At 37.2% G+C, this 25775-nt stretch overlaps 1 protein-coding gene across 3 annotated transcripts in view; it reads right to left on the bottom strand.

Moving 5' to 3' along the window:
• Positions 1-25775, bottom strand: part of CDH18 (cadherin 18, type 2) — a 363385-nt gene that overhangs the window by 82965 nt on the left and 254645 nt on the right. For all 3 annotated transcript variants that reach the window (XM_011947447.1, XM_011947449.1, XM_011947448.1), the window contains exon 6: positions 22655-22908. In XM_011947447.1, coding sequence (XP_011802837.1) covers positions 22655-22908 — 254 coding nt within the window. The remainder of the gene's footprint in view (positions 1-22654; positions 22909-25775) is intronic.

The raw sequence follows: 25775 nt of genomic DNA, 5'->3' as shown, positions 1-25775 counted from the left end.
GCCCAGGCTGGAGTGCAAGGGCGCAATCTCGGCTCACTGCAACCTCCACTTCCCGGGTTTAAACGATTCTCTTGCCTTAGCCTCCCCAGTAGCTGGGATTAAAGGCATTTGCCACCACGCCCGGCTAATTTTTGTAGGTTTGGTAGAGATGGGGTTTCACCATGTTGACCATGCTGGTCTCTATCTCCTGACCTCAGGTGATCTGCCCGCCTCGGCCTCCCAAATTGCTGGGATTACAGGTGTGAACCACCACACCAGGCCAGCTTCTTTGTTTTTAAAAGGAGAAAATTTTAAAGGGGGGATAATATTGTTTGAATGTTTTTCCCTTCTGAATCTCATATAAAAAGCTAATTCCCAGTGTTGGAGCTGAGGCCTGGTGGGAGGTGACTGGATTGTGGGGGTGGGTCCCTCATGAATGGTTTGGCCCCATCCACTTGGTGATAAGTGAGTTCTCACTCAGTTCATGCAAAATCTAATTGCTTAAAAGCCTGGGACCTTCCCTTCTCACTCCTGCTCCCACTCTCACCATGTGACATGCTGGCTCCCCTTCCCCTTCTGTCAGACTGTAAGTTCTCCGAGGCCAGAAGCAGATGCTGGCACCAGGCTTCCTGCACACCCTGCAGAACCATGAGCCAATTAAAACTCTTTTCTTTATAAATGACCCAGCTTCAGGTATTTTTATAGCAACACAAGCACAAACCCCTACAATCTTTATCCATTCATTCAAAAATACTTTCATTTGAAAGAGTACACAAAAGGAATGAGAAATATATATTTAAAAAGAGAGACTATGTCCAATAGTTTACTTTGGGAAAATAAGGAAATAAAGAAAAAAGAAAGAAAACCCAGGCGTGGTGGCTCACGCCTATAATCCTAGCACTTTGGGAGGCCGAGGCGGGCGGATCACGAGGTCAGGAGATCCAGACCATCCTGGCTAACACGGTGAAACCCTGTCTCTACTAAAAATACAAAAATATGAGCCGGGCGTGGTGGTGGGCACCTGTAGTCCCAGCTACTTGGGAGGCTGAGGCAGGAGCATGGCGTGAACCCAGGAGGTGGAGCCTGCAGTGAGCCGAGATCGTGCCACTGTATTCTAGCCTGGGCGACAGAGCGAGACTCACTCTCCAAAAAAAAAGGAAAGAAAGAAAAAAGGAGGGAGGGAGGGAGGGAAGAAGGGAAAGAAGGAAGAAAGGAAGGAAAAGGAAGGAAAGGAGAGAAAGAAGAGAAGGAAGGAAGGAAGGAGAGAAAGAAAGAAAGAAAGAAAGAAAGAAAGAAAGAAAGAAAGAAAGAAAGAAAGAAAGAAAGAAAGAAAGAAGGAAGAAAGAAAGGGAGAGAGAAAGAAGGAAGGAAGGCAAGGAAACAAGCAAGAAAGAAATGGAGGGAGGGAGGGAGGGAGAAAGGGACAGGAAACTCATTATAATGATAGATGCCAGAGAGTTTAATGAAGAGATCAGAGAATAAAATTCCAAGGCATAAAAGAGTCATGGAGGACATGGTATTTGATCAGTCCTGAAAGATGAATAACAGTTAAACAGAGATATGTGCATCAGAGATCATCCAGAGAGTATGGAATTTGATGATTTCATATGATATATTAGAGAAAAACAGAGAGAAAGAAAGATCTTAGATCTGGTTTGGAATTCCTTCAGAGATGAGATAGCATTTTGCAGACTACTGGTATTGGCTGCTAGACTAGAAAGAGAGAAAGAAGAAGAAAAAAGCTTCCTGTAGTAGACAGGAAACAAACAGTAATTTTCTCCCTTCCACACATCAGCGTTCCAGTTAATATGACTGCCCTTATTCACATGTTAGACTTGAGTAGTAAGCTCTCTTTTTAAAATAAAATATTCTTAGGTACAAGATGAGGATTGACTAAACTGTAGCACCTAGTATAGCAAATGAAAGAATATAATTATTCTCTTTTTAGATGAAAGGAGTACAGATATTTGATAGGGAAAGATAATCTCTGTAAAATTTTGAAGATGAGAATACATAGATTGGAAAAAAATGTCCGGAGTGTTTGGATTGTAAGAGCACAGACTTTTAAAGACACATGAAGAAGCAAGAAGAATTAGGGTGAGGAATGGGTTGCTTACCAAGGACGAATTTCCCAATTTTCGGATATCGGAAGTAGTAACGTCTTTGAAGACACTTAAAAACATCTACATTCTTTCTCTCTGTGTACAATAAGTTACAGATTCTTAGCCTTGTTTATTTAGAATGTAAAGATCAATTCCAGGAAAAATTTTTCTAAAATAGACCTAGCATATATGTGAAAATTATATTGAGCCATAGTAAGATAATCAATACAGGTTTGAAACCAAGCAAACCTATTAATCACAGCTGTATCACTTAGTGCTGTGATATTAAGAGATTTAGTCTCTCTGAGTTGTCTCCATGAGCAAAATGGAGAACCATTTACATAATAGTTTTCTTGTGATGATGAAGTGAAGTGATATGTGAAAATCACTTATGCTTGAGGGTTAAATGATAGGCCTTCACAGAAAACAGCTATAACTTGCTTTAAGGTTTCTGAGGAAGATGGGTTTCTCTCTCTTTCTTTCTTGGGAAGCTTCGGTCTATTTTGATAAGACAGTTCATAAATTGTAGGTACTGGTTGTTCCTTTCTCCTACAACTGCACTATAAACACAGTGGGATATGAATAAGGGTTACTACTGAATAAAGAAGAGTCTCTGTACAAATAGCCAGAACTTCAGCCTGTTTCCGAAAATTCTCTGTCAGAAAATTAATTTTTAATTTCCTGCTTAAAGCACATAGAGCAATTTTTATTTGGAAAGTATATGACATTAAAGCTCTTTAACTTCTACCAATAATAACATAGATGTATTGCTTGGCCTCACAAGTGAATGAATAAGCCAACCAATCAATCAACAGTTACAATGGAGACTCTGATAATATTTCATGCAACTGATAGTAGTCTTTTGCTTCTTTTGTAAATATTTTGGTAGCACTAACCATGCCAAGGAATCATGTCTTACCTATCCAGGTCAGTATGTTTTCACATCTAGATAAGATATTTGTAGATTCTTAATGTCATCCTTCACATGGATTTCTAATATTATGTTTAAAATTGGTTAGGTTAATTCAGGAAACAATTTTTTTTCTCTTTATGGTGTGTAGCTGGCTTATTCACTCTTTCATTGAGTAATATCTAAACATTGAACAAAGAACAAATACATTTGCACCTCACACAAAACTACATAGAACCACAGTTCTGGAAATAATTTTAAGATGTAATACAATTATTGACTGTGAAAGCCCATCTTTTAGACTTCAGTTTAAATCTAAGAAAAAAAACCAAAGCAACTACTTTGTGGTATATCTTGTTAATATCCTGTACTAATCTACAAGCATACGTGGCCAAAAGGGTTAATATTAGGGCGAAAAGGTTGAAATAGACTCAAGGGCTACTCTTATATGACAATTGTGATACATAATTCAAACCCTATAACCACCACATGTTCACTATATTAGGTGTGAAATAAGTATCAAAATGGTATCTTCATTAAATGCTACTCTGGAAGTTGTATGATCAATGATCAATAAGATGTCTCCTAGTTACAGATCAGAGAAAGTGCAATTAAGTTACTGACAACTCAAATTTGCTCAGTAGTCTTTATCAGACTGGAAAAGACGCATGGGCAAACCTTAACTAATTTCACACTGGCAGATAATTGGACCCATTCATGCCTCACCCAGTACAGGAGATCTTGCCAAGTTTCCAATACAACTTAGAAATACTCCCTATAATTTTGTATTTCTACACTGCTCTCTGTTCTATCATTCAACTTCTGCACCATTTCTTATCTCTAGTAAATGTTTTAAAGTAATGATGAAAGTAAAAAGAAAATGCAGTATATTGAAATGAGATGAAAAATGATTATTTAAATTAGTACTTTAGAGACCAACAAACAGAGACATTATGACTATAGTAAAAATTCAATCTCAATAATGATTACCTTTACTCAAGTATTTTCTTCCACAGAAACTGCTTTAAATAAACTATGGAGGTCATCATTTGGCACTCAGCTTCCCTTTGATTATGTAGGTATATATTTGTGATAATTATTAAAGTGCATAAGAAATGTTATTTTTCATTTCAATAACAACTGTTCAGTCCTCAGTGGCACTTATTTTCATTATATTCTGTCCATTTCACCACAATAAATTAATTTAAAACTTATGTAACAGAAATCTATTTTTACAGTGACCTACTTAGAGAAACGTAATCTGGTTTAAAGTATAGAAGACCTCTTTCAGTTGTCACTTTGTAAATATTTGCAGGTACAAGACATGAATGGTAAAGCAAATTTATTTAGGATTTTGTCACCCAAATAGTTTTGTAAGTTTTATTGAGAATAATCAATAGTTGGGATAAAGTTTAATCAATACATCTCCTGTGAGATATTACCATAACTTGGTCTCTCTTTTTTTTTTTTTTTTTTTTTTTTAGACACAGGGTATTGCTCTGTCACCCAGTCTGGAGTGCAGCAGCAGGAACATGACTTATTGCAGCCTTCGCCTCCTGGGCTCAAGCGATCCTCCCACCTTAGCCTCTGAAGTATGTAGGACTACAGGTGTATGCAACCCCAATTTTTGTATTTGTTTGTAGAGACAGTGTTTTGTCATGTTGCCCAGGCTGGTGTGGAACTCCTGAGCTCAAATGATCCTCTCGCCTCTACCTTCCAAAGTGCTAGAATTACAGGTGTGAGCCACTGTGCCGATCCTTGGACTCACCTTTAGCTTCACAAAAAGTCACACACCTGAAATATAGCTTAAAATTATGATTCTCTTTGTTAACATTGGGAATGCAATTTAATACACAAGCCATGCTTTGAGAAAATAATCCTTCTAAAAAATGAAGGTATAATTTCTCACATAAAGTGAGTATTGTGCTTACATGCTTAATAAGATGGGCAGCACACATAGCACATGGATATTTGGGGATACTTTTTTTTTTTTAATGGGGTGATTTGTTTTTTTTTGTTTTTTTTTATTTTTTATTTATTTATTTTTTTTATTATACTTTAAGTTCTAGGGTACATGTGCATAACGTGCAGGTTTGTTACATATGTATACTTTTTAACCTCTTGAATCAAAACTTCCATCCAATGAAACAAAATTAAGCTAAACCTCTGCACAGGCAATTATAATGTTTCTTCCTGGTATTTATGCCTCTAAGTAAGTGAGATACCAGAAATTCCATTAATCCTGAGTTCTAGAAATGCTACAAAACCTTATTCGAATTTTTTGTTCATGACTAACCTGATTAACATGGCCAAACACTGTCTCTACTAAAAATCCAAAAATCAGCCAAGAGTAATGGTACATGCCTGTAATCCCATATACATGGGAGACTAAGGCAGGAGAATCTCTTGAACTTGGGAGGTGGCGGTTGCCCACAGCCAAGATCATGCCACTGCACTCCAGGCTGGGAAAGAAGAGTGTAACTCCATCTAAAAAAAAAAAAAATGGACAAAAAAAAAAAAGAATATTTTGTCTTTTTGGAAAACTCACATGAAATACATAAGCTATTAGGATGTCATTCTCCTGTTAGTAGATCTATAGAGTATCACTAAGCTAGGGCTAAGGTACTTATTCTAATTATGCACACCCTCCCAGGACATAGGTTCCCTTCCTAGGGGTAAGCCTGATTTGGTCACGTGGTGGTGACATCAGGCTGTTAGATGAACTTTAACAAAAAGTTGAAGATTTTTAGAGGTCTTTTATATCTTTAATGAAACATGAAAAAGTGACCACATTCTTGTCCAGTCTCAATTATTAATTAATTATTTAATTAGTTTAGGCTTCAGGTTGAATCTAAGGGGGAAAAATAAGCTACTTGTTGGTATGTCTAGTTAACACTTTGGATCAATCAACAAGCACATGTGGCCAAAAAGATTACTATAATGGAGGAAATGTTCAAATAGATCCCAAATCTACTCTAATATAATAACTGTGACACATAACACTCTTATCATTGTATATTCACTTTATCCTATGTGAGATCAGCATCAAAATGATATTTATACCAAATGCTATTTCAGAAGTTGTATGACCAGAGCCAGGAGAAATGGTGAAGAGGAGGCAGGACAAACTGGCAGCTCCCACACGGACCGACAGAGCAGCGTGTGGAGACCCACATTGTGAACTTTTGCTCCAAGAACTACAACAGGAACAAACCAGGAAAGTCAACAGAGTCTACAGACCCTTTGAAAGAAGTGGACTGCAGCTGCAGGCTCCATGGGATAGCTGAGGAATTGTGAGTCAGCTTGCTTTCTCAGCTGGGAGGCTTGTAGCCTGGGGCAAGTTCTTAGCTCTAATCACCAGCTGCCTGGAAATAAACTTGGTGCTGTTGCATGGGACGGGATGGGAATGACACCAGCTGTTTGGGCTGTGGGCTGCATGAGATCAAGGTGAGGCCTGTACTGCTGGCTTTTCCCCACTTCCTGGGTGACCTGTGTGATGCAGCAGAGAAAGCCATAATCCCCCTGGGAACATAATTCCATTGGCCTGGGAACCATACTCCCATCCTCCATAGCAGCCACAGCAAGAGCTGCCAAGAGTCTGAGCTCAGAAAAGCCTAACCCTGACCCCACCTGACGGCCTTTCTCTACCCACCCTGGTAGCCCAGGACAAAGTACATAATCTCTTGGGAGCAGTATGGCTCTGTGGACTGCTTGATCCTCCCTATACAACTGCAGCTGATACGCTCTTGAAAGCACCACCTCCTGGCTGGAGGCTAACCAACACAAAACCAGCACACTTAATAAAAATACAATGAAGGATCCTCACAGAGTCCACTTCACTCCCTTGCTACCTATAATGATGTAGGTGCTGGTATCCACAGCTGAGAGACCTGAAGATGGGTCATATCACAGGACATTTTGCAAATCACACTGTAGTATCAGCCCAGTGCCTGGTAACTCCATTGGCTGACTAGATCGAGAGGGGTGATAACAATCACTGAAGTTTGGTTCTCAGGCAGCCCCATCCCTAGAGGAAAGGGAAGAACACCACATCAAGGAAATACCCTGTGGGAAAAAAGAATCTGAACAGCAGCCCTGCATCCCACATCTTTCCTTTGATATAGTCTATCCAAATGAGAAGGTACCAGAAAAACAATTCTGATAACATGACAAAACAAGGTTCTTTAACACCCCAAAAAGCTCTCACTAGCTTACCAGCAATGGATCCAAACCAAGACTAAATTTCTGAATTGCCAGAAAAAGAATTCAGAAGGCTGATTATTAAGCCAATCAAGGAAGCACTAGAGAAAAGTGAAGAAGTTCAACTTAAAGAAATCCAAAAAATTATACAAGTTATGAATGAAAAAATCTCCACTGAAATAGATAGCATAAGTAAAATAAAAAAAAAAAAAACCAAAAATCACCACTTCTGGAAATCAAGGACATACTTAGAGAAATGCAAAATGCACTGGAAAGTCTCAGTAACAGAATCAAATAAGTAGAAGAAGAAAACTATAGAGCTTGAAGACAAGACTTTCGAATTAACTCAATTCATCAAAGAAAAAGAAAAAAATAATTTAAAAAATGACCAAAGACTACAAGAAGTTTGGAATTATGTTAAATGAACAAACCTAAAAATAATTGGTGCTCCCAAGGAAGAAGAGAAGTCTAAAAGTTTGGAAAACACATTTTAGGGAATAATTGTAGAAAACTTCTCCAGCATTGTTAGAGATCTAGACATTCAAATACAAGAAGCTCAAAGAACACCTGGAAACTTAATCACAAAAAGATCATTTACTAGGCACCTAGTAATAAGGTTATCTCATGTCAAGATGAAGGAAATAATCTTAAGAAATGTGTGGAAAAGCAAATAAACAAACAAAAACACCAGGCAACCTATAAAGGAAAGCCTATCAGATTAATGGCAGATTTCTCAGCAGAAATCCTACAAGCTAGAAGACATTGGAGTCCTATCATTCACCTGCTTGAACAAAACAATCATCAGTCAAGAATTTTGTATCCAGCAAAACTAAATTTCATAAATGAAGGGAAAATACAGTCTTTTACAGATAAACAAATGCTGAGAGAATTCACCACTACCAAGCCAGCACTACAAGAACTGCTAAAAGGAGAGCTAAATCTTGAAACAAGTTATCAAAATACACCAAAATAGAATCTCCTTAAAGCATAAACCTCAGAAAACCTATAAAACAATAACACAATGAAACAAACCAAGGTAGTCAGGCAAAAAAATAGCATAATGAATAGAATAGTACCTTACATCTCAGTGCTAATGCTGAATATAAATGGCCTAAATGCAGCCCTTAAAAGATACAGAATGGCAGAATGAATAAAAACTCACCAACCAAGTATCTCCTGCCTTCAAGAGACTCACCTGACACAGGACTAATATACTCAAGATAAAGGGGTGGAAATAGATATTTCATGCAAATGGACACCAAAGGCAAACAGGAGTAGCTATTCTTATATCAGACAAAATGAACTTTAAAACAACAGCAGTTAAAAAAAAAAGAGGGGCTTTATGTAACGATAAAAGAACTAGTCCAACAGAAAAAAATCACAATTCTAAATATATATGCACGTAACACTGCAGATTCTAAATTTATTAAATATAAAACAGTTGTTACTAAACCAAAGAAATGAGATAGACAGCAACACAGTAATAGTGGGGGACTTCAATACTCCACTGACAGCACTAGACAGGTCATGAAGACAGAAAGTCAACAAAGAAACAAGAGACTTAAACTACATCCTAGAACAAATGGACTTAACAAATCTTTAAAGAACATTCTACCCAACAACTGCAGAATATTCATTCTAATCATCAGCATGTGGAACATTCTCCAAGACAGACAATATGATAGACCACAATACAATTCTCAACAAATTTAAGTAAATCAAAATTATATCAAGTACTCTCTCAAACCACATTGGAATAAAATTGAAAATCAACTCTAAAATGAACCCTCAAAACCATGCAAATACATCAAAATTAAATAACCTGCTTCTGAATGATCATTGAGACAAAGATGAAATAAAATTGGAAATTAAAAATTTTTTTGAACTGAATGACAATAGTAATATGACCTATCAAAACCTCTGGGATACAGCAAAAGTGGTGCCAAATGGAAAGTTCATAGCATTAAATGCCTACATCAAAAAGTCTGAAAGGGTACAAATAGACAATCTAAGGTAACATGTCAAGGAAGTAGAGAAAAAAGAACAAACCACACTGAAACACAGCAGAGGAAAAGAAATAACAAAATCAGAGCAGAACTAAATGAAATTGAAACAAAAAACACATAATACAATAGATTAATGAAACAAAAAGCTAGTTCTTTAAAAAGATAAATAAAAATGATAGACCATTAGTGAGATTAACTAAAAAGAGAAGCAAGAAGATCCAAAAAAGCTCAATTAGAAATAAAACAGGAGATATTAGAACTGATACCACAGACATACAAAAGAGCATTCTAGGCTATTATGAACAACTTTATGCACGTAAAATAGAAAACCAAGAGTAGATGGATAAATTCCTGGAAATATACAATCCTTCTAGATTAAACAAGGAAAAAATAGAAACTCTGAACGGACAAATAACAAGCAGTGAGACTGACATGGTAATTAAAAAGTTACCAACAAAAAAAAGTACAGCACCAGTCAGATTCATGACTGATTTCTATCAGACATTCAAGTAAGAATTGGTACCGATCCTATTGACACTATTCCACAAGACAGAGAAGGAGAGAATCCTCCCCGAGTCATTCTATGAAGCCAGTGTGTTTCTAATACTAAAACCAAAAGAGGACATAACAAAACAGAAAGAATATTACAGACCAATACACAGACTGGGTGAATATATATGCATCAGACCCTTATGAACATGATCTAGGAGGGTTGCATATGTTCAGGAAAGTATCTATCTCCTCTTGGTTTTCTAGTTGAACAAAGTTGTTCATAGAAGCCTAGAATGCTCTTTTGTATGTCTGTGGTTACCAGTTGTAATATCTCCTGTTGCATTTCTAATTGAGCTTGTTTGGATCTTCTTGCTTCTCTTTTTGGTTAATCTCACTAATGTTTACCATTTTTATTTACCTTTTAAAATAACTAGCTTTTTGTTTCATTTATCTATTGTATTGTGTGTTTTTTTGTTTCAATTTCATTTAGTTCTGCTCAGATCTTTGTTATTTCTTTTCTTCTGCTGTACTACAGACCCGGATGAACATATATGCAAAAATCTTCAAGAAAATACTGTCTAACAGAATTTGACAGCATATCAAAAAGATATTCCACCATGATCAAGTAGGTTTCATACCAGGCATGCAGGTATGGCTTAACATCCACAAGTCAATATATGTGGTACATCACATAAACAGAATTAAAAACAAAAATCACACGATTATCTCAATAGATGCAGTAAAAGCATTTGAACAAAATCCAGCATCCTTTTATGATTCAAACACTCATCAAAATCACCAAAGAAGGGGCATACTGTAAGGTAATAAAAGCCATCTATGACAAACCCACAGCCAACAGGGAAAAGTTAAAAGCATTTCCCCTAAGAACTGGAACAAGACAAGGATGCTTACTCTAATCACTTCTCTTCAAGTACTAGAAGTCCTAGCCAGAGCAGTCAAATGAGGGAAAGACATAAAGGGCATCCAACTGGTAATGATGAAGTCAGATTGTTGCTGTTCGGTGATGACATGACCCTGTACCTAGAAAATCCTAAAGACTCATGCAAAAAGCTCCTAGAATTGGTAAAAGAATTAAGCAAAGTTTCAGGGTACAAAAATAATGTGTACAAAATCAGTAGCTCTGCTATACACTAACAATGACCAACCTGAAAATCAAATCAGGAACTCAACCCCTTTACAATAGCTGCAAAAAAACCAACCGACCAACCAAATAAACAAACAAAACTTAGGAATATATTTAACCAAGAAGGAGAAAAACCTCTACAAGGAAAACTACAAAACACTGCTGAAATACATCATAGACAACATAAACAAATGGAAACATATTCCATGCTCATGGATGGATTCAATCAATATTGTAAAAATGACCATACTGCCAAAAGCAATATACAAATTCAATGCAATTCTTAACAAAATACCACTATCATTCTTCACAAAACCAGAAAAAAAATGCTAAAATTCATACGGAACCAAAAAAGAGCCGCATAGCCAAAGCAAGACTAAGCAAAAGAAAAATTCTGGAGGCATCACATTACCTGACTTCAACTATATTATAAGGCTATAGTCACCAAAACAGCATGGTGCTGGTATAAAAGTAGGCACATAAACCAATGAAGCAGAATAGAGAACCCAGAAATAAAGCCAAATACAGTCATGTGATCTTTGACAAAGCAAACAGAAATGTAAAGTGGGAAAAAGACACCCAATTCAACAAACTGTGCTGGGATAACTGGCAGGCCATATGTAGAAGAATGAAGCTGGATCCTCATTTCTCACCCTTATACGAAAATCACCTCAAGATGGATCAAAGAGTTAAATCTAAAACCTGAAACCATAAAAACTTCTAGAAGATAACATTGGAAAAATCCTTCTAGAAATTGGCTTAGACAAAGATTTCATGACCAAGAATCCAAAAGCAAGCACAACAAAAACAAAGACAAATAGATGGAACTTAATTAAAGTAAAAGGGTTCTGCACAGTAAAAGAAATAATCAGTAAACAGACAACCCATAGAGTAGGTGAAAATCTTCATAATCTATACATCCTATAAAGGACTAATATCCACAATCTACAAGGAACTTAAACAAATCATCAAGAAAAAACAAACACACAATCCCATCAAAAAGTGGGCTAAAGACATGAATAGACAATTCTCAAAATAAGATATTCCAATGGCCAATAAACATATGGAAAAAATGCAACATCACAAATTATCAGAGAAATGCAAATCAAAATCACAGTGTGATACCACTTCACTCCTGCCAGAATGACCATAATCAAAAAATCAAAAAATAATAGATGTTGGCATGGATGTGGTGAAAAGGGAACATTTTTACGGGGGTGCAAACTAGTACAACCACTATGGAAAACAGTGTGGAGATTCCTCACAGAACTAAAAGGATATCTACTGCTTAAAACAGCAATCCCACTCCTGGGCATCTACCCATAGGAAAAGAAGTCATTATACAAAAAAGATACCTGCACAGGTATGTTTATAGCAGCACAATTCGTAATTGCAAAAATATGGAACCAGACCAAATGCCCATCAATCAATGTATGGATAAAGAAAATGTGGTATACATATACCATGGAATACCAGTCAGCCATAAAAATGAATGAAATAATGGCATTTGCAGCAGCCTGGATGGAATTGGAAACTATTATTCTAAGTTCAATAACTCAGGAATGGAAAACCAAACATTGTATTTTGTCACTCATAAGTGGGAGCTAAGCTATGAGGATGCAAAGGCACAAGAATGATACAAAGGATTTTGGGGACTTGGGGGAAAGGGTGTGAGGGTGAAGGATAAGCACTACACATTGGGTTCAGTGTATACTGCTCAGGTGATGGGTGCACCAAAATATTAAAAATCACCACTAAATAAAATATTCATGTAACCAAACACCACCTGTTCCCAAAAAACATATTGAATTTTTTTTAAATAGGCCAAAATAGAAAAAAAAGTAGTTGTATGACTAAATGTGTTATAAAGTTTTGCCTATGGAAAAAAAATCATTTTATATCAGATAATATCTTTAACTATATGCTTTTGGACCATTCAGCCTTCAAAGTCTACAGATGCATTCATCTGTGAAAGAACAGAGTTGTCTTAGTCATCTTTATGTCCCCTTGAGTTCTCAAGCATCACGTGTTTATGACATTGGACAATAAAACCATTAATCAATCTCAGTGTTCTAATATCAGCAATATGTAATGTAATACAATTTCAAAACACAGGTTATAGACAAAGACTTTTGATTTTAAGCAAGAGTTTACTTTCTGTCTGTCTCTACTGGATTTGCATTAAATATCCATAATGGACTGTTTCCTTTGGATCAGAACACAATGGCTGAGTTTTGTTGATGATACATTGATGATTGCCATGAAGAGAACAAGGAAATAATTTTATATTATCAGTAAGGTAAACTTTTATAACTAAATTTGGTCTGTAAGAAAAAGTTATTGTGTATTAGATACCTTTAACATGAACACATTTTAAAATATATTTACTGGTTATTTTTCATCTTTCTTTTCAAAAGTTGAAATCCTGCATTCAAACGCTTAATAAGTTCTTTTCACTTTCCCTCTCGAACTTTGCCAAAAGACCTTATCATTATTTCAAAATCTCTCTCTTTTTTTTTTTTGTTGTTATAACATCCAAAATAATTTGGTATTTCTAATCCAACTCATCAGCAATTATGTGAAAATTTCAAAAGTATAGAAGAACGCAAACAAAAAACAAAAAGAAGTGAATGCTTCCAGTATATTCAGTGTACCATTATTTACCAATAAATTCACCTTACCAAGGTCACAATAAATCTCTGAATAGGCTGAGGAAATACTTTTAATACTTTGCATCCATTTCTTTAAAAGTATCCCCTATGTTTAAAATTTAAAAATATTTTTAAATCTGGCTAAGTTTCCAATGTGATCACAATACATTTGGGTTATGGTTTATTTTATAGATAGTGTCATCATAAGCATTTGAAATGATTATGCAAAATATTTAATTATCTATTGCTTTAAAGTTATTATTCAACAAAAACATTCAAATTCTCAACAAGAAGTAAATGTGTAGATAAATTCAGGTCATAAATCAGGATGCAAAGAAGGAAAGATGGGACATATACTCAGTCATGTAAATTCAGGTGCTAAAGCTTTTCATCATATGAGAAATGTTGATTTAGGGACTCCAACTTTTTTTTTAAATACTAAATCAAGTAATGTACATCTTTAACTACAATATTGAAAAACTATAAAATTAAGAGCAAGTTTATTACTAAGATGCTAAAGTTAAAAAAAGACTTGCCAGTTTTTAGCATCCCCTTTTCCAGTGTGTGGAGTAAACCCATAAAAGGGAAGGCCCCAGGTAGTGGCATTTGATTAATGGTTCTCTGAGCATTTATAATATACATTTGTTTCTAATTTTTGACACTTGATTTTTGGAAATGTAGTCATTTTGTTAATATGTTTTCATTTTTTATTAGCTATAGTGTATAAGAGGGAGGATATTGGGTTACAAAAACCAAGTTTTCAGAGTAAAGCAAAATTGGATTTGTATTAAAATGTCATGTTATCACTCTGAAAACAGAATCAAGTTAGTTAATTTTTTGAACTTTAGTTTCTTCTTCTATAGAATGGAATCAATAATATAGACAGTTTCAGTGTTGCAAAGCAGTTTACAGAATGATAATATAAAGTCCATGGCCAACAGATAGAAGACAATGAATGGCAACTATTTAATAGTCACGTGTCATAAGGCCACATTTCCAAAAGCTCTCTAGATTCTTGTTCTCAACATGAGATTGCTCATCTCTCAGTAGCTAATCTGTGAAATTCCTGAATTCTGTTTGTAATTTGTGAGCAAATGGTGTAGCCTGTTTAAATGAAAGACTTCACTGCTGGTAAACAGTCAGCCTCTGATTTTATTTTTTCAAAAAGTGATGATTGGAGAAGAAGGTGGAGCAAGATATCAGTATAGAACCCTACAAAGATTGTCAACCCTGCAGGAACACTGAATTGAAGAATCACAAAACACCTTCATAAGGACTAAAAATCAGGTGTCTGATCAGAGTACTTGGTATTTACATTATATTAATGAACAGGGCACAGAAGAGCACAGGAAAGACAACCTTGAATCGCTTACACAACCCCTCCCTCATCCCCTGGTAGTGGCAGCAGAGCACAAAGAGAGAATCTGTGCACTTTGGCGAGGGAGAACACAATGATTATGAGACTTTGCATTGGAACTCAGTACCCCCGTGAGAGCAGAAAGCAAAAAGGGACAGAACGCAGCCTGCACCTATGGAGTGAGACTTGAGACCAGCACAGGCTAGAGAGAAATAATCCAACCTCGTGGTTGAAACCTGAGTTCTGGCTAGCCCCACCACTGTGCCCTAAAGCACTCTGGAGTCCTAAATAAACTTGAAAGGCAGTCTGGGCCGGAAGGACTGCAATTCCTGAGTCACCCTTGGTGCTGTGCTGGGCTTGGAGCCACTGGATCTGGAGTGCAGACAACATAGTGAGAAGCCAGCTGGAGTGGTCAAGGGAGTGCTTCTGCCACCCCTCCCCCAACCCCAGGCAGTGCAACTTGCAGCTCTGGGAGAGACCCCTTCCTTCCACATGAGTAGAAGTGAGGGAAGAGTAAAAAGGACTTCATCTTGCAACTTGGATACAAATTCAGACACAGTAGAATAAGGCAGCAAACAGAATCCTGAAGCCCTGGCTCTCAGACATTTCTAGACACACCTGGGCCAGAAGGGAACCTGCTGCCTTGAAGGGAAGAACCCAGTCCTGGTGGAATTCATGACCTCCTTACTAAAGCTCCCTTGGACCTTGAGTAAGCATAACTCTAGCCAGATACTACTCATCGTGGGCTTTTGATGAGAATGAGACTCAGGTGTAACCCAGGGTATTCCCAGATATAGTGGCTATGGGGAGAGACTCCTTCTGCTCAAGGACGGGAAAAGGAGGTGTAATGGGGAATTTGTCTTGCGGCTTGGATACCAGCTTAACCACAGAGAGGTGGAGCACCAAACAGGCTCCTGGGGTGCCTGATTCCAGGCGTTGGGTCAAGGGTAGCATTTCTAAACCCACGCTGGGCTAGAGTGGAGCTAACTGCCCTGAAGGGAGAGACTCAGTCCAGGCAGTGTTCAGCAAAAGCTGACGGAAGAGCCCATGGGCCTTGAGTAAAGATGGGCGGTACCCAGGCAGTACATACCACAGCAGGAGAAATTCCTTCTGCTTGAGAAGAGAAGAAGGAAGAGTGAGAAGAACTTTATCTTGTGGCTGGGGTGTCAGCTCAGTCACAGTAGAATAGAGCACCAAATACATTCCTAAATTTCTCAAATCCAGGCTGTGGCTCCTGGACAGCATTTCTAGACCTGCTTGGGCTGCAGAACATGGGAGCTAGCATCACTGAAAGGAAGGACACAATCCTGGCTGGATTCACTACTTGCTAATGTAGTGCAAGATGAATGTAATGAAGAGCCCTGGGTCTTAAGGCAATATTGGTAGTAGCCAGGCATTAGTAATCAGTGGCCTTGGGTGAGATCCAGTGTTATGCTCATTTCATCTGACCCAGTGCAGTCTTGGTATTAGTGGCTACAGTGATGCTTATGTCACTCCTCTGCTGAGCTCTAGGCAGATCAACATGGACAGAGAAACTCCATTTGTTTAGGGGAATGTAAGAGAAGAGAACAAGAGTCTTTGCCTAGCAATACAGGGAATTATCTTAGATTTTACGCAAGACCACTACAGCAGTACCTCCACAATGCTCAGAGTCACAACATTATTGGGCTTGGGGTGCCTCCTAACGTAGATATAGCTGCAATGACCAAAGACTTAGATTACAACACTCAGTTAATCCCCTTTGAGTACTTAGAAGAGTCCCCAAGAATGACAGGCACAAACAAGTCCAGTCTGCAATAACTATAATAAATGACTCTTCAGCGGTGCTGGGAAAACTGCATATCCATACACAGATAATTGAAACCAGACACCCATCTCTAGCTATATACAAAAATTGATTCAAAATGTATTAAAACTTAAGTCTATGAACTCACACTGTGAAACTCTGAAGAGAGTACATTGGGAAAACTCTCCTGGACACTCACCTGAACAAAGATTTCTTGAGTAATATGCTGCAAGCACAGTCAACCAAATAAACCATAGATTAATCGGATCACATCAAGTTAAAAAGCTTCTGTACATCAAAGAAAACAATCAACAATGGAAAGTGACAACCCACAAAATGAAAGAAAATATTTTCAAATTACCCATATGTCCAGGGATTAGTAACTGGAATATATAAGGAGCTGAAATAAATCTATACAAAAAAATCTAAAAATCTGATTAAAAAATGGGCAAAAGATCTGAGTAGATATTTCTCAAAAGAAGACATACAAATAGCAAACAGACATATAAAAAGGTGCTCAACATCACTGATCATCAGAGAAATGCCAATCAAAACTACAATGAGAAATCATCTCACCCCAGTTAAAATGGCTTATATTAAAATGACAGGCAATAAAAAATGATGGCAAAGGATGTGGAGAAAATGGAACCCTCATATCCTGTTGGTGGGAATGTAAATTATTACAACCACTATGGAGAACAATTTGACAGTTTCTTAAAAGCTAAACATAGAGCTACCTACGATCCAGCAATCCTGCTGCTATGTATATATGAAAAAGAAAGTGTATTAGTCCATTTTTATGCTGCTGATAAAGACATACTTGAAACTGGATAATTTATAAAGAAAAAGAGGTTTAATGAATTCACAGTTCCACGTGGTTGGGGAGGCCTCACAATCATGGTGGAAAGCAAAAGGCACATCTTACATGGCAGCAGACAAGAGACAATGAGAGCCAAGTGAAAGGGGAAACCCCTTATAAAACCATCAGATCTTGTGAGACTTATTCATTACCATGAGAACACTATGGGGAAACCACCCCCAAGATTCAATTATCTCCCACCAGATCCCTCCCACAACACGTGGGAATTATGGGAGCTATAATTCAAGATGAGATTTGGGTGAGGACACAGCCAAACCATATCAGAAAGGAAATCAGTACACTGAAGAGATATCAGTACTCCCATATTCACTGCAGCACTATTCACAACAGCCAAGATCTGAAAGCAACCTAAGTGTCCATCAATAGATGAATGGATAAAGAAAATGTGGTACATACACACAATACAGTAATTCAGCCATAAAACAGAATAAGATCCTGTCGTTTGCAACATAGATAGAACTGCAGGACATTATGTTAAGTGAAATAAGCCAGGCACAGAAAGGCACACTTCACATGTTCTTACTCATATGTGGGAGCTAAAAATTAGAACAGTTGAACCCAAGGAGATAGAGGGTAGAATAATGGTTGTCAGAGGCTAGGAAGGGTAGTGGTGGTGGGGTGGATAATTGGGGATGATGACTGGGTAAAAAATATAGTTAGAAGGAACAACAGCTAGTATTTTACAGCCTGACATGGTGATTACAATCAACAAGAATTTATTTTACATTTTATATATACTTTATATTGCTACAAGTTACACATCTTGGTTAGAGTTGAAACAGACAAAACCTAGGTATTATATTCCCTATGAAATCTGAAGAGTCTTACTAATAAGTTATGAAAGTACAACGGTAGAATACAAAGACCGAAGTACAAAAGTACAATAGTAAAATACAAAAGACCGAAGTCAGGAAGCTTTTCACAAATGCTTGCAAAGCTCAAACTCCCTTTCATTACCAATTCTACAGACTTGGAGTTAATTGCATTTCAGGGCACACTGCAAAGTACATCTTTTCAGCGTGCTTTTCCTTAATTAGTACAAACATTTGGTCCCTGAGAAAGGTGGAAGTATAAGGCTTGCTTTTGTTTTTATTAATGTTTTCTGTTTTTTAAATTCACTATTTGTACCCAGAGGCCCACATGAATGACACATTTTTATTAAAATCAAGAATAAATTTATGCAAATTATGCCCCCAAACAGAAGCTATGGAGGCTAATTATTTTAAGGCAGCTTTAGCAGGATTCATTTTAGTTCTCTAACCAAAACAAAGCAGAAAGAATAATGCATATGCTAATAGATTTATGCTTCCCTTCTTAACATTTGCAAACTATGTACCAATCATCTTTGCATCCCAACAACCAGGAGAGTACATGTTTCCTAGTGAGTATTCACTCAAATGCTCCCAATGATATAGGCTAATTACTGAGACAATTAATGACATCATATTTAAATTGATTGAAAGTACACATTGAAACATTCACATAACTATTCATGTATATGATTTGTATAGACACCCATCTCCAAAAAATAGCTTTTCAAAATTTCTTCCCATGAATACAATTAGTACTCCAGTTTTACTAATTTGCCATTTAGTTTGTTTTACTCTATGTCAGGTTTTCTCAACCTTAGCACTATTGACTTGGTGCCAGATAATTTCTGTGGGAACTGTCCTGTGTTTCAGAACGTTTAGCACCATTCCTGACTTCCACCCCTAGATGCCAGTAATACCCTACCTGCTATAAGCTGAATGCTTTTATCCCCCTCCCCCAAATTCATATAGTAAACCATAATCAACAATGTAATGGCATGTGGAAGTACACATTTCTGGAGGTGATTATGAGGCCATGAGAATGGAACTGTCATGAATGGGACTGGTGCCCTTACAAGAAGAGCTTGGAGCTAGCTACCTCTTTCCAAGATGTGAGAATACGAGACCTTGGCAGTCTGCAATCCAGAAGAGGTCCCTCACCACAACCCGACAATTCTGGCAACCTAATCTCAGACTCTCAGCCTCAAGAACTGTGAGAAATAAATTGCAGTTGTTTATAAGTCATCAAGACTATGGTAATTCTTCTTAGCAGCCAAACTGACTAAGAGAGAAAACAGGTGGGACATTCATGGTGTGATGTGTGCTCTCATAAAAAGAAACAGAATAGTTTGCTTTCTTTCTCTCTTTCTGCTCTTCACTATGTGAAAATGTAGGGAGAAGAGGGCCCTCTGCAAACCAGGAAGCAGACACTCACCAGATATCAGATAGGCTGGCCCTTTGATCTTGGACTTCCCAGCCTCTAGAGCTGTGAGAAATAAATGTATCTTGTTTATACCACACAGTAGAAGGTAATTTGTTATAGCAGCCTAAAGTGACTAAGACACTATCCCAAGCTGTAATAACTAGAAATGTCTCCAGACATTTTCTACTGTCCCTTGTAGGGGGGTGGATTTTGCCCCCATGGGAATCACAGTCCTATGTGGGAAGGGGTGTTTTCATGTATGTTGGAACATATAGAATAATGCTAAAACATGTTTGTCATGGACCTCAATTTCTTCCCTTTGACCTACATTTCACCACATATATTTTACCTTTCACATTATTTTAAATATGGTTATTGTTTATTTTGAAATGCAAATTCTCCTGTCATTGTTTTGGTTATAATTATCAAAGTTCCTCTCATTTCTCTCCCTATTGCCATTGCTGCCAGGATTAATTTCAAAGACCGTACCATTGCAGAAAGCCGTTTCATGATCTATATCTAATCTATCTCTCCAATCTCATTACTTCCTATTCCCACAGGTAACCCAAGCTCCTCAGGTACAATAAACTACAATTCTTTCCTTCATTCTTCATTTCTGTAATTTCTAATTGGATTATGAGCCTCAATTCAATTTTCCTCAGCTCATTGCCTCCAGAAAGTTTTGGAATACATTCTCCATGCACAACTCCCTCAGACCATTATTACCCTAAACACAGTGTGATGGTTAATTGTACATGTCAACTTGGCTGGGCTACAGGACCCAGATATTTCATTCTTCTTCCGTGCAGAATTATGCATGATATACAATGCACATTTTTTCCACATCTATTTCTTCCCTGGAGTTCAAGATGCTGTGTGTGTGTGTCTGTGTGTGTGTGTGCACACGTATAATTCTTTATCATGAGGGCTACTGCAATATTGCATATTACAAGTGATTAAAACATAGTCTAAAAGTGATTGCTATAGTCACCCTACTGATCTATCAAACACTAGGTTCTATTTCTTCCATCTAAATGTATATATTGGTACCCACTGGATTGTACATTTTAAAACAGCCAGAAGATAATGATATGAATGTTCTCAGTGTAAAGAAACAATGCATATATAAGGTGATGAATTTCACAACTACCCTGATTTGATTATACAAATTTGTCAAATTATGCCATGTATCTCCCAAAACGTACAACATTTTTGTATTAATAAAATATAAATTAAACATGAATGGTTGGACTTCCTGTTCTTTTAATTAAGAATTACAGAAATTATCATTAGTATCAAATTTAATTAAAAATATATTGTCAATGTTTATTTAATATTTTCACAGCAAATTTACATCATGAAGCATCTCTATTCTCAAAAGATATTGGGTACTTTTGGTAAAGAAAGTCTCATTTGTACAGATCTTTTATGGTGCTACATTTTTTTTAAAAAACCTGAACAAATTATACTTACTGTTTGGGGTCCAAAGTATAACTAAAAACATGGCATTCTACTGAACGTTGAAGCAAAATGGGCTTTCCTTTGGATGAGCAATGAAACATGTTAACTTAGATTTCTATTCCTTAGTTAGAGACTGATTTTTGTAACTTGGTTTATGCATATTATTTTACATAATTTACCAACCCTCCCTCTTCAAGCATTATCTAGCTCTTGCTGTTAGCGTCACAGGATACAGTTTCTGCACTTGAAGATGGAGTAGGATTGTTGAATATACACTTTTGTGCACAGAAAATTGTTTCACTACCTGCATGGGTCCTAGGGGGATTATTTTTAACTGAAACAGTCATGCTTATGAAAAAGAAAATTCAGAGCTTTTACAAATATTCCATAGATACTGAGGAGACTATTTAGAATATTAGCTTTTGTTAAGTGAATGAAAAGCAAGGACTTCATGGTAAAAAATAGAAAGATTATTAAGGATTTTAACCTTTCTAGAGACAGGATTTCCATGCGTATAAATACAGGATATCTAAGAAGTTTTACACATGTACACAGCCTTTCTGATTTTGTTATAAATGAGGCACACAAAAAAATCTCTTTGGATGATGCAGAAAAAGCTCTAATTATCTCTCCAGCATGATGTATTAAAATAATACAAATATTATTCAGTGATCACTTATTATATGCTGGGCAATGTGTTAAGTCCTTTATTTTAATCTAACTGAATAGTATCAACATATTTATGTAGCATTATTATTCTTTGTTCACATATTTGGAATTTGACACTCCACGTGGTTGAATGACTGCAAAAGATCACTCTGCTAGTAAGTAGACACAATAGTGTTCCCACACTGATTTTCCTGTATTCAGAGTTTTTTGCATCTTATACTGTCTTGGACAAGTTAGCACTTATTGAGTGACTACTAGGTGCAGGCCGCTTTGCTGGGTGCTTTATGCACATTGCTTCATGCATCCTCACAATAGCTCTGAGACACAGACATTCTTTTTCCACTTTTACATGTAAAGAGAAAGCCACACAGCTAGGCTGACCAAAGGAACCAGAGTCAGTTAGAGATGAGTATTATCCCCAGATCATCACATTTTGTGCTATATCTAAACTTCCTATCATTAAGGGACGAATAGATTCTCCAGTTTGTGATTAAATAGCTCTACAACAATTTTCTCAATCAATTACACTCACATTCATTAAGTCAAGTGGAAAAATTAACGTGTGGCCAATAAGACATTCATGGAGATAGCAAAATATGTTCTTAATGTGACAAAAATCCATCCGCTAAGCTACTCAGATAAAAATCAATTAATATTATAATTTAAGTACATTCACAGAAAACAATGTAGAAATAAAGCATTTTAAGTGTAATTTTATTAATGTTTAATTACTGTAAGAGGCAATAAAAATCTTTATATGTCTAAATGATTGAAGCATGCCATACCTTACTAAGCTATTAGCACTGTCAGGATCTTGTGCCAAAACTGTGCCAACGACGGTCCCGATCTTGGCATTTTCATAGACTTCCATGACATAAGAAGGCATGGAAAAGAGTGGTGGTTCATCTACATCCCCAACAATGATCTTCAGCATGGTAGCATCTTTAAAAGGACCGAGGTGAGAAAAGCGAAAATCAAGATGTGTGTTTGCTCCTTCTATGTTGAGGGTATATGACTTCTTTTTCTCATAGTTCAGTGGCTGTGGGGAAAAAATAAGATTTCCAGTATTATGACTTTCATTACTTTTCAAATATGCATTATATTTTTTCATTTTTAGAATAAAAGAATAGAATTGAGATAGAGATAAGTCATACTAGCTTTGTTCTTTTTTTTTTTTTTTTTTTTTTTTTTGAGACGGAGTCTCGCTCTGTCGCCCAGGCTGGAGTGCAGTGGCCGGATCTCAGCTCACTGCAAGCTCTGCCTCCCGGGTTTATGCCATTCTCCTGCCTCAGCCTCCCGAGTAGCTGGGACTACAGGCACCCGCCACCTCGCCCGGCTAGTTTTTTGTATTTTTTAGTAGAGACGGGGTTTCACCATGTTAGCCAGGATGGTCTCGATCTCCTGACCTCGTGATCCGCCTGTCTCGGCCTCCCAAAGTGCTGGGATTACAGGCTTGAGCCACCGCGCCCGGCCTAGCTTTGTTCTAAAATAGATTATGAAGATTATTCTAATAATAACATCTAAGACATAAATGGAACCTCAGCATTTTGTATTTAGTGCAATAATATGTATTCGATATTATGGACCTATCAATAGGAAGAATACAAACTCAGATTCAGGAATGTGTGAGTACCGCTAGGTAATGTTTTCAAGAGGAAGTACTTCTTCAGATAAGAACTAAACATTTGGAAAGTGTTTAGCATGATGGATATAAAAGGCTGTGTGAACCCAAGATGAACAGATGTCGTTTTAAAAGTTAAAAGTTCCCATGGTGAGGCGAGTGAAGGTGATTCAGAGACCAGTGTTTCATTTTAAACTGGGTGAAGTATCCACTGATGCTGGTCTTCCTGTTAAAGATCTGTGAGAAGCAGCAGAATAGAGAATTGTCATTTCTATTTATGCCACTGATTTTGTACAAGCCTGCTTCAATCTCAAAGTTTCTTTTTCTGGCAGGAACAGAATGGTCATTCCCTGTGGAGGAATTCAGGCATTGTCCTTTACATTAAGGGTCAATATCATAGTCAATTCAGGTTGCTATAACAGAATACCATACACTGGGTGGCTTAAACAACATTTATTTCTCACACTTCTGAAGACTGGGAAGTCTAACATTAACGTTCCTTTCAGAGCTGGTGTCTGGCAGGCATCCTCTTTCTGGTTTGCAGACAGCCTCTTACTTGCTGTATCCTCACACAACAGAGAAACCATCTCTCCCTTGTCTCTTCTTACAAAGACACAAATCCCATTCACGAAGGTTTCACTCTAATTACCTAATTATGTCCCAAAGGTCTCACCTCCAAATACCATCGTATCACACTGGGGATTAGATTTCAACATGTGAATTTTGAAGGAAGAAACATCCCTTCAGTTCATAGCAACCAAGCAAAAGCTAACTAGAAAGAGGATCCTTATCAGGATCCTGTAAACAGAATGCTCAGTAGTATAATACTTATAATAAGATCCCCAATGTTTCCGAATTGCCTTGGAGAATTGGCCTTCTCAGGGGTTGGAGATTACACAAGAGGCAAAATATCATTTCATTTCCAAACCATATATTAAGAACCTAGAAAACTAGGATCACAGGGACATTGATGAGGATAAACCACTACAATATTTTACCAGTTTCCAAAATGTATGTATCTTTATATCTTAAAAATTCAAATTCTCAGAAGTTGATCATATATACAATACACATGCATTGATATATGACACAAACATTATGATTTTCAGGTTATGTATTTTTCAAGGAGTTATTTGCTTCTGAAGTTTACAACCTATCAATTGGAAGCCATTTTTTCCCTAAGGTATCCACACTAGAAATAAGTTGACGAAATAACTAATACCTATCTTGTCTGAGGAACTGCATACTCTTCTTTTCTTTTCTTTTTTTTTTTTTTTGAGACAGAGTCTCACACTGTCGCCCAGGCTGGAGGGGGCAGTGGCAAGATCAAGGCTCACTGTAAGCTCCACCTCCTGGGTTCACGCCATTCTCCTGCCTCAGCCTTCAGAGTAGCTGGGACTACAGGCACACGCCACCATGCTCGGCTAATTTTTTGTATTTTTAGTACAGATGGGGTTTCATCGTGTTAGCCAGGCTGGTCTCGATCTCCTGACCTCGTGATCTGCCCACCTTGGCCTCCCAAAGTGCTGGAATTATAGGCGTGAGCCACCGTGCCTGGCCGAGGAGTTGCATACTCTTAATCGGATCCACACATCAAACTTTTTCTTTCCTTGACTCCTTCCTCCTTTACATTAGTAAGTGAGAATTTGTCTATGACTAATTTGTCAATAAACCCCATCAAAATTTAAATAACTCGTCCTATAAATGGTACATACTCGCTGCCTATCAGCAACTGGGTAGACAAAAATGGTTCCTCTTGGCTTATAGGAGCTGGGCAGTCAGAATCGTGCATCCTGCTCATGGAAATATGAATACCTGGTGGGTTTACTGTTAGTTTTAGATCAATGTCTATAATTTTTGGAGTTAACCTGCTGCACATGGTAGGCTTTATGATATCTGAGGTTATTCTCATTGAATATGGGTATTTAAGACTTTCAAACTAAAAATCAGAGTTACATACTTTTCTAGGAATGCTTAGCATTGCTTTTTCACAGTAACACTGGATTTTAAAACAATCACCTCCATTTATTTATTATTGTAGACTTTTACATCTTTTGGACTTTTCAATGAAATTTGTGGAGGGATTTGGGCCACCTCCAGTCGTATCTGATATTATTATCAAGCTGTGGAACCAAGATGACACACATGTCTTATTCCATTTCTTAGCAGATCCCCTGGCAAGTTAGGTGTCGTTTGCCTCAATACTAACCTACCTACTGCTACAGTGCAGGCTGTTTCTGCGGACATGTGGTTTCATGTTGATGATCATCTAATATATATTTTAC

The sequence above is a fragment of the Colobus angolensis genome, unplaced genomic scaffold (assembly GCF_000951035.1).
Source record: "Colobus angolensis palliatus isolate OR3802 unplaced genomic scaffold, Cang.pa_1.0 Scaffold266, whole genome shotgun sequence".
In the NCBI taxonomy this organism is placed as follows: Eukaryota; Metazoa; Chordata; class Mammalia; order Primates; family Cercopithecidae; genus Colobus; species Colobus angolensis.
The sequence above is the reverse complement of the archived record's forward strand: the minus strand, read 5'-3'. Positions and strand labels throughout refer to the sequence as shown.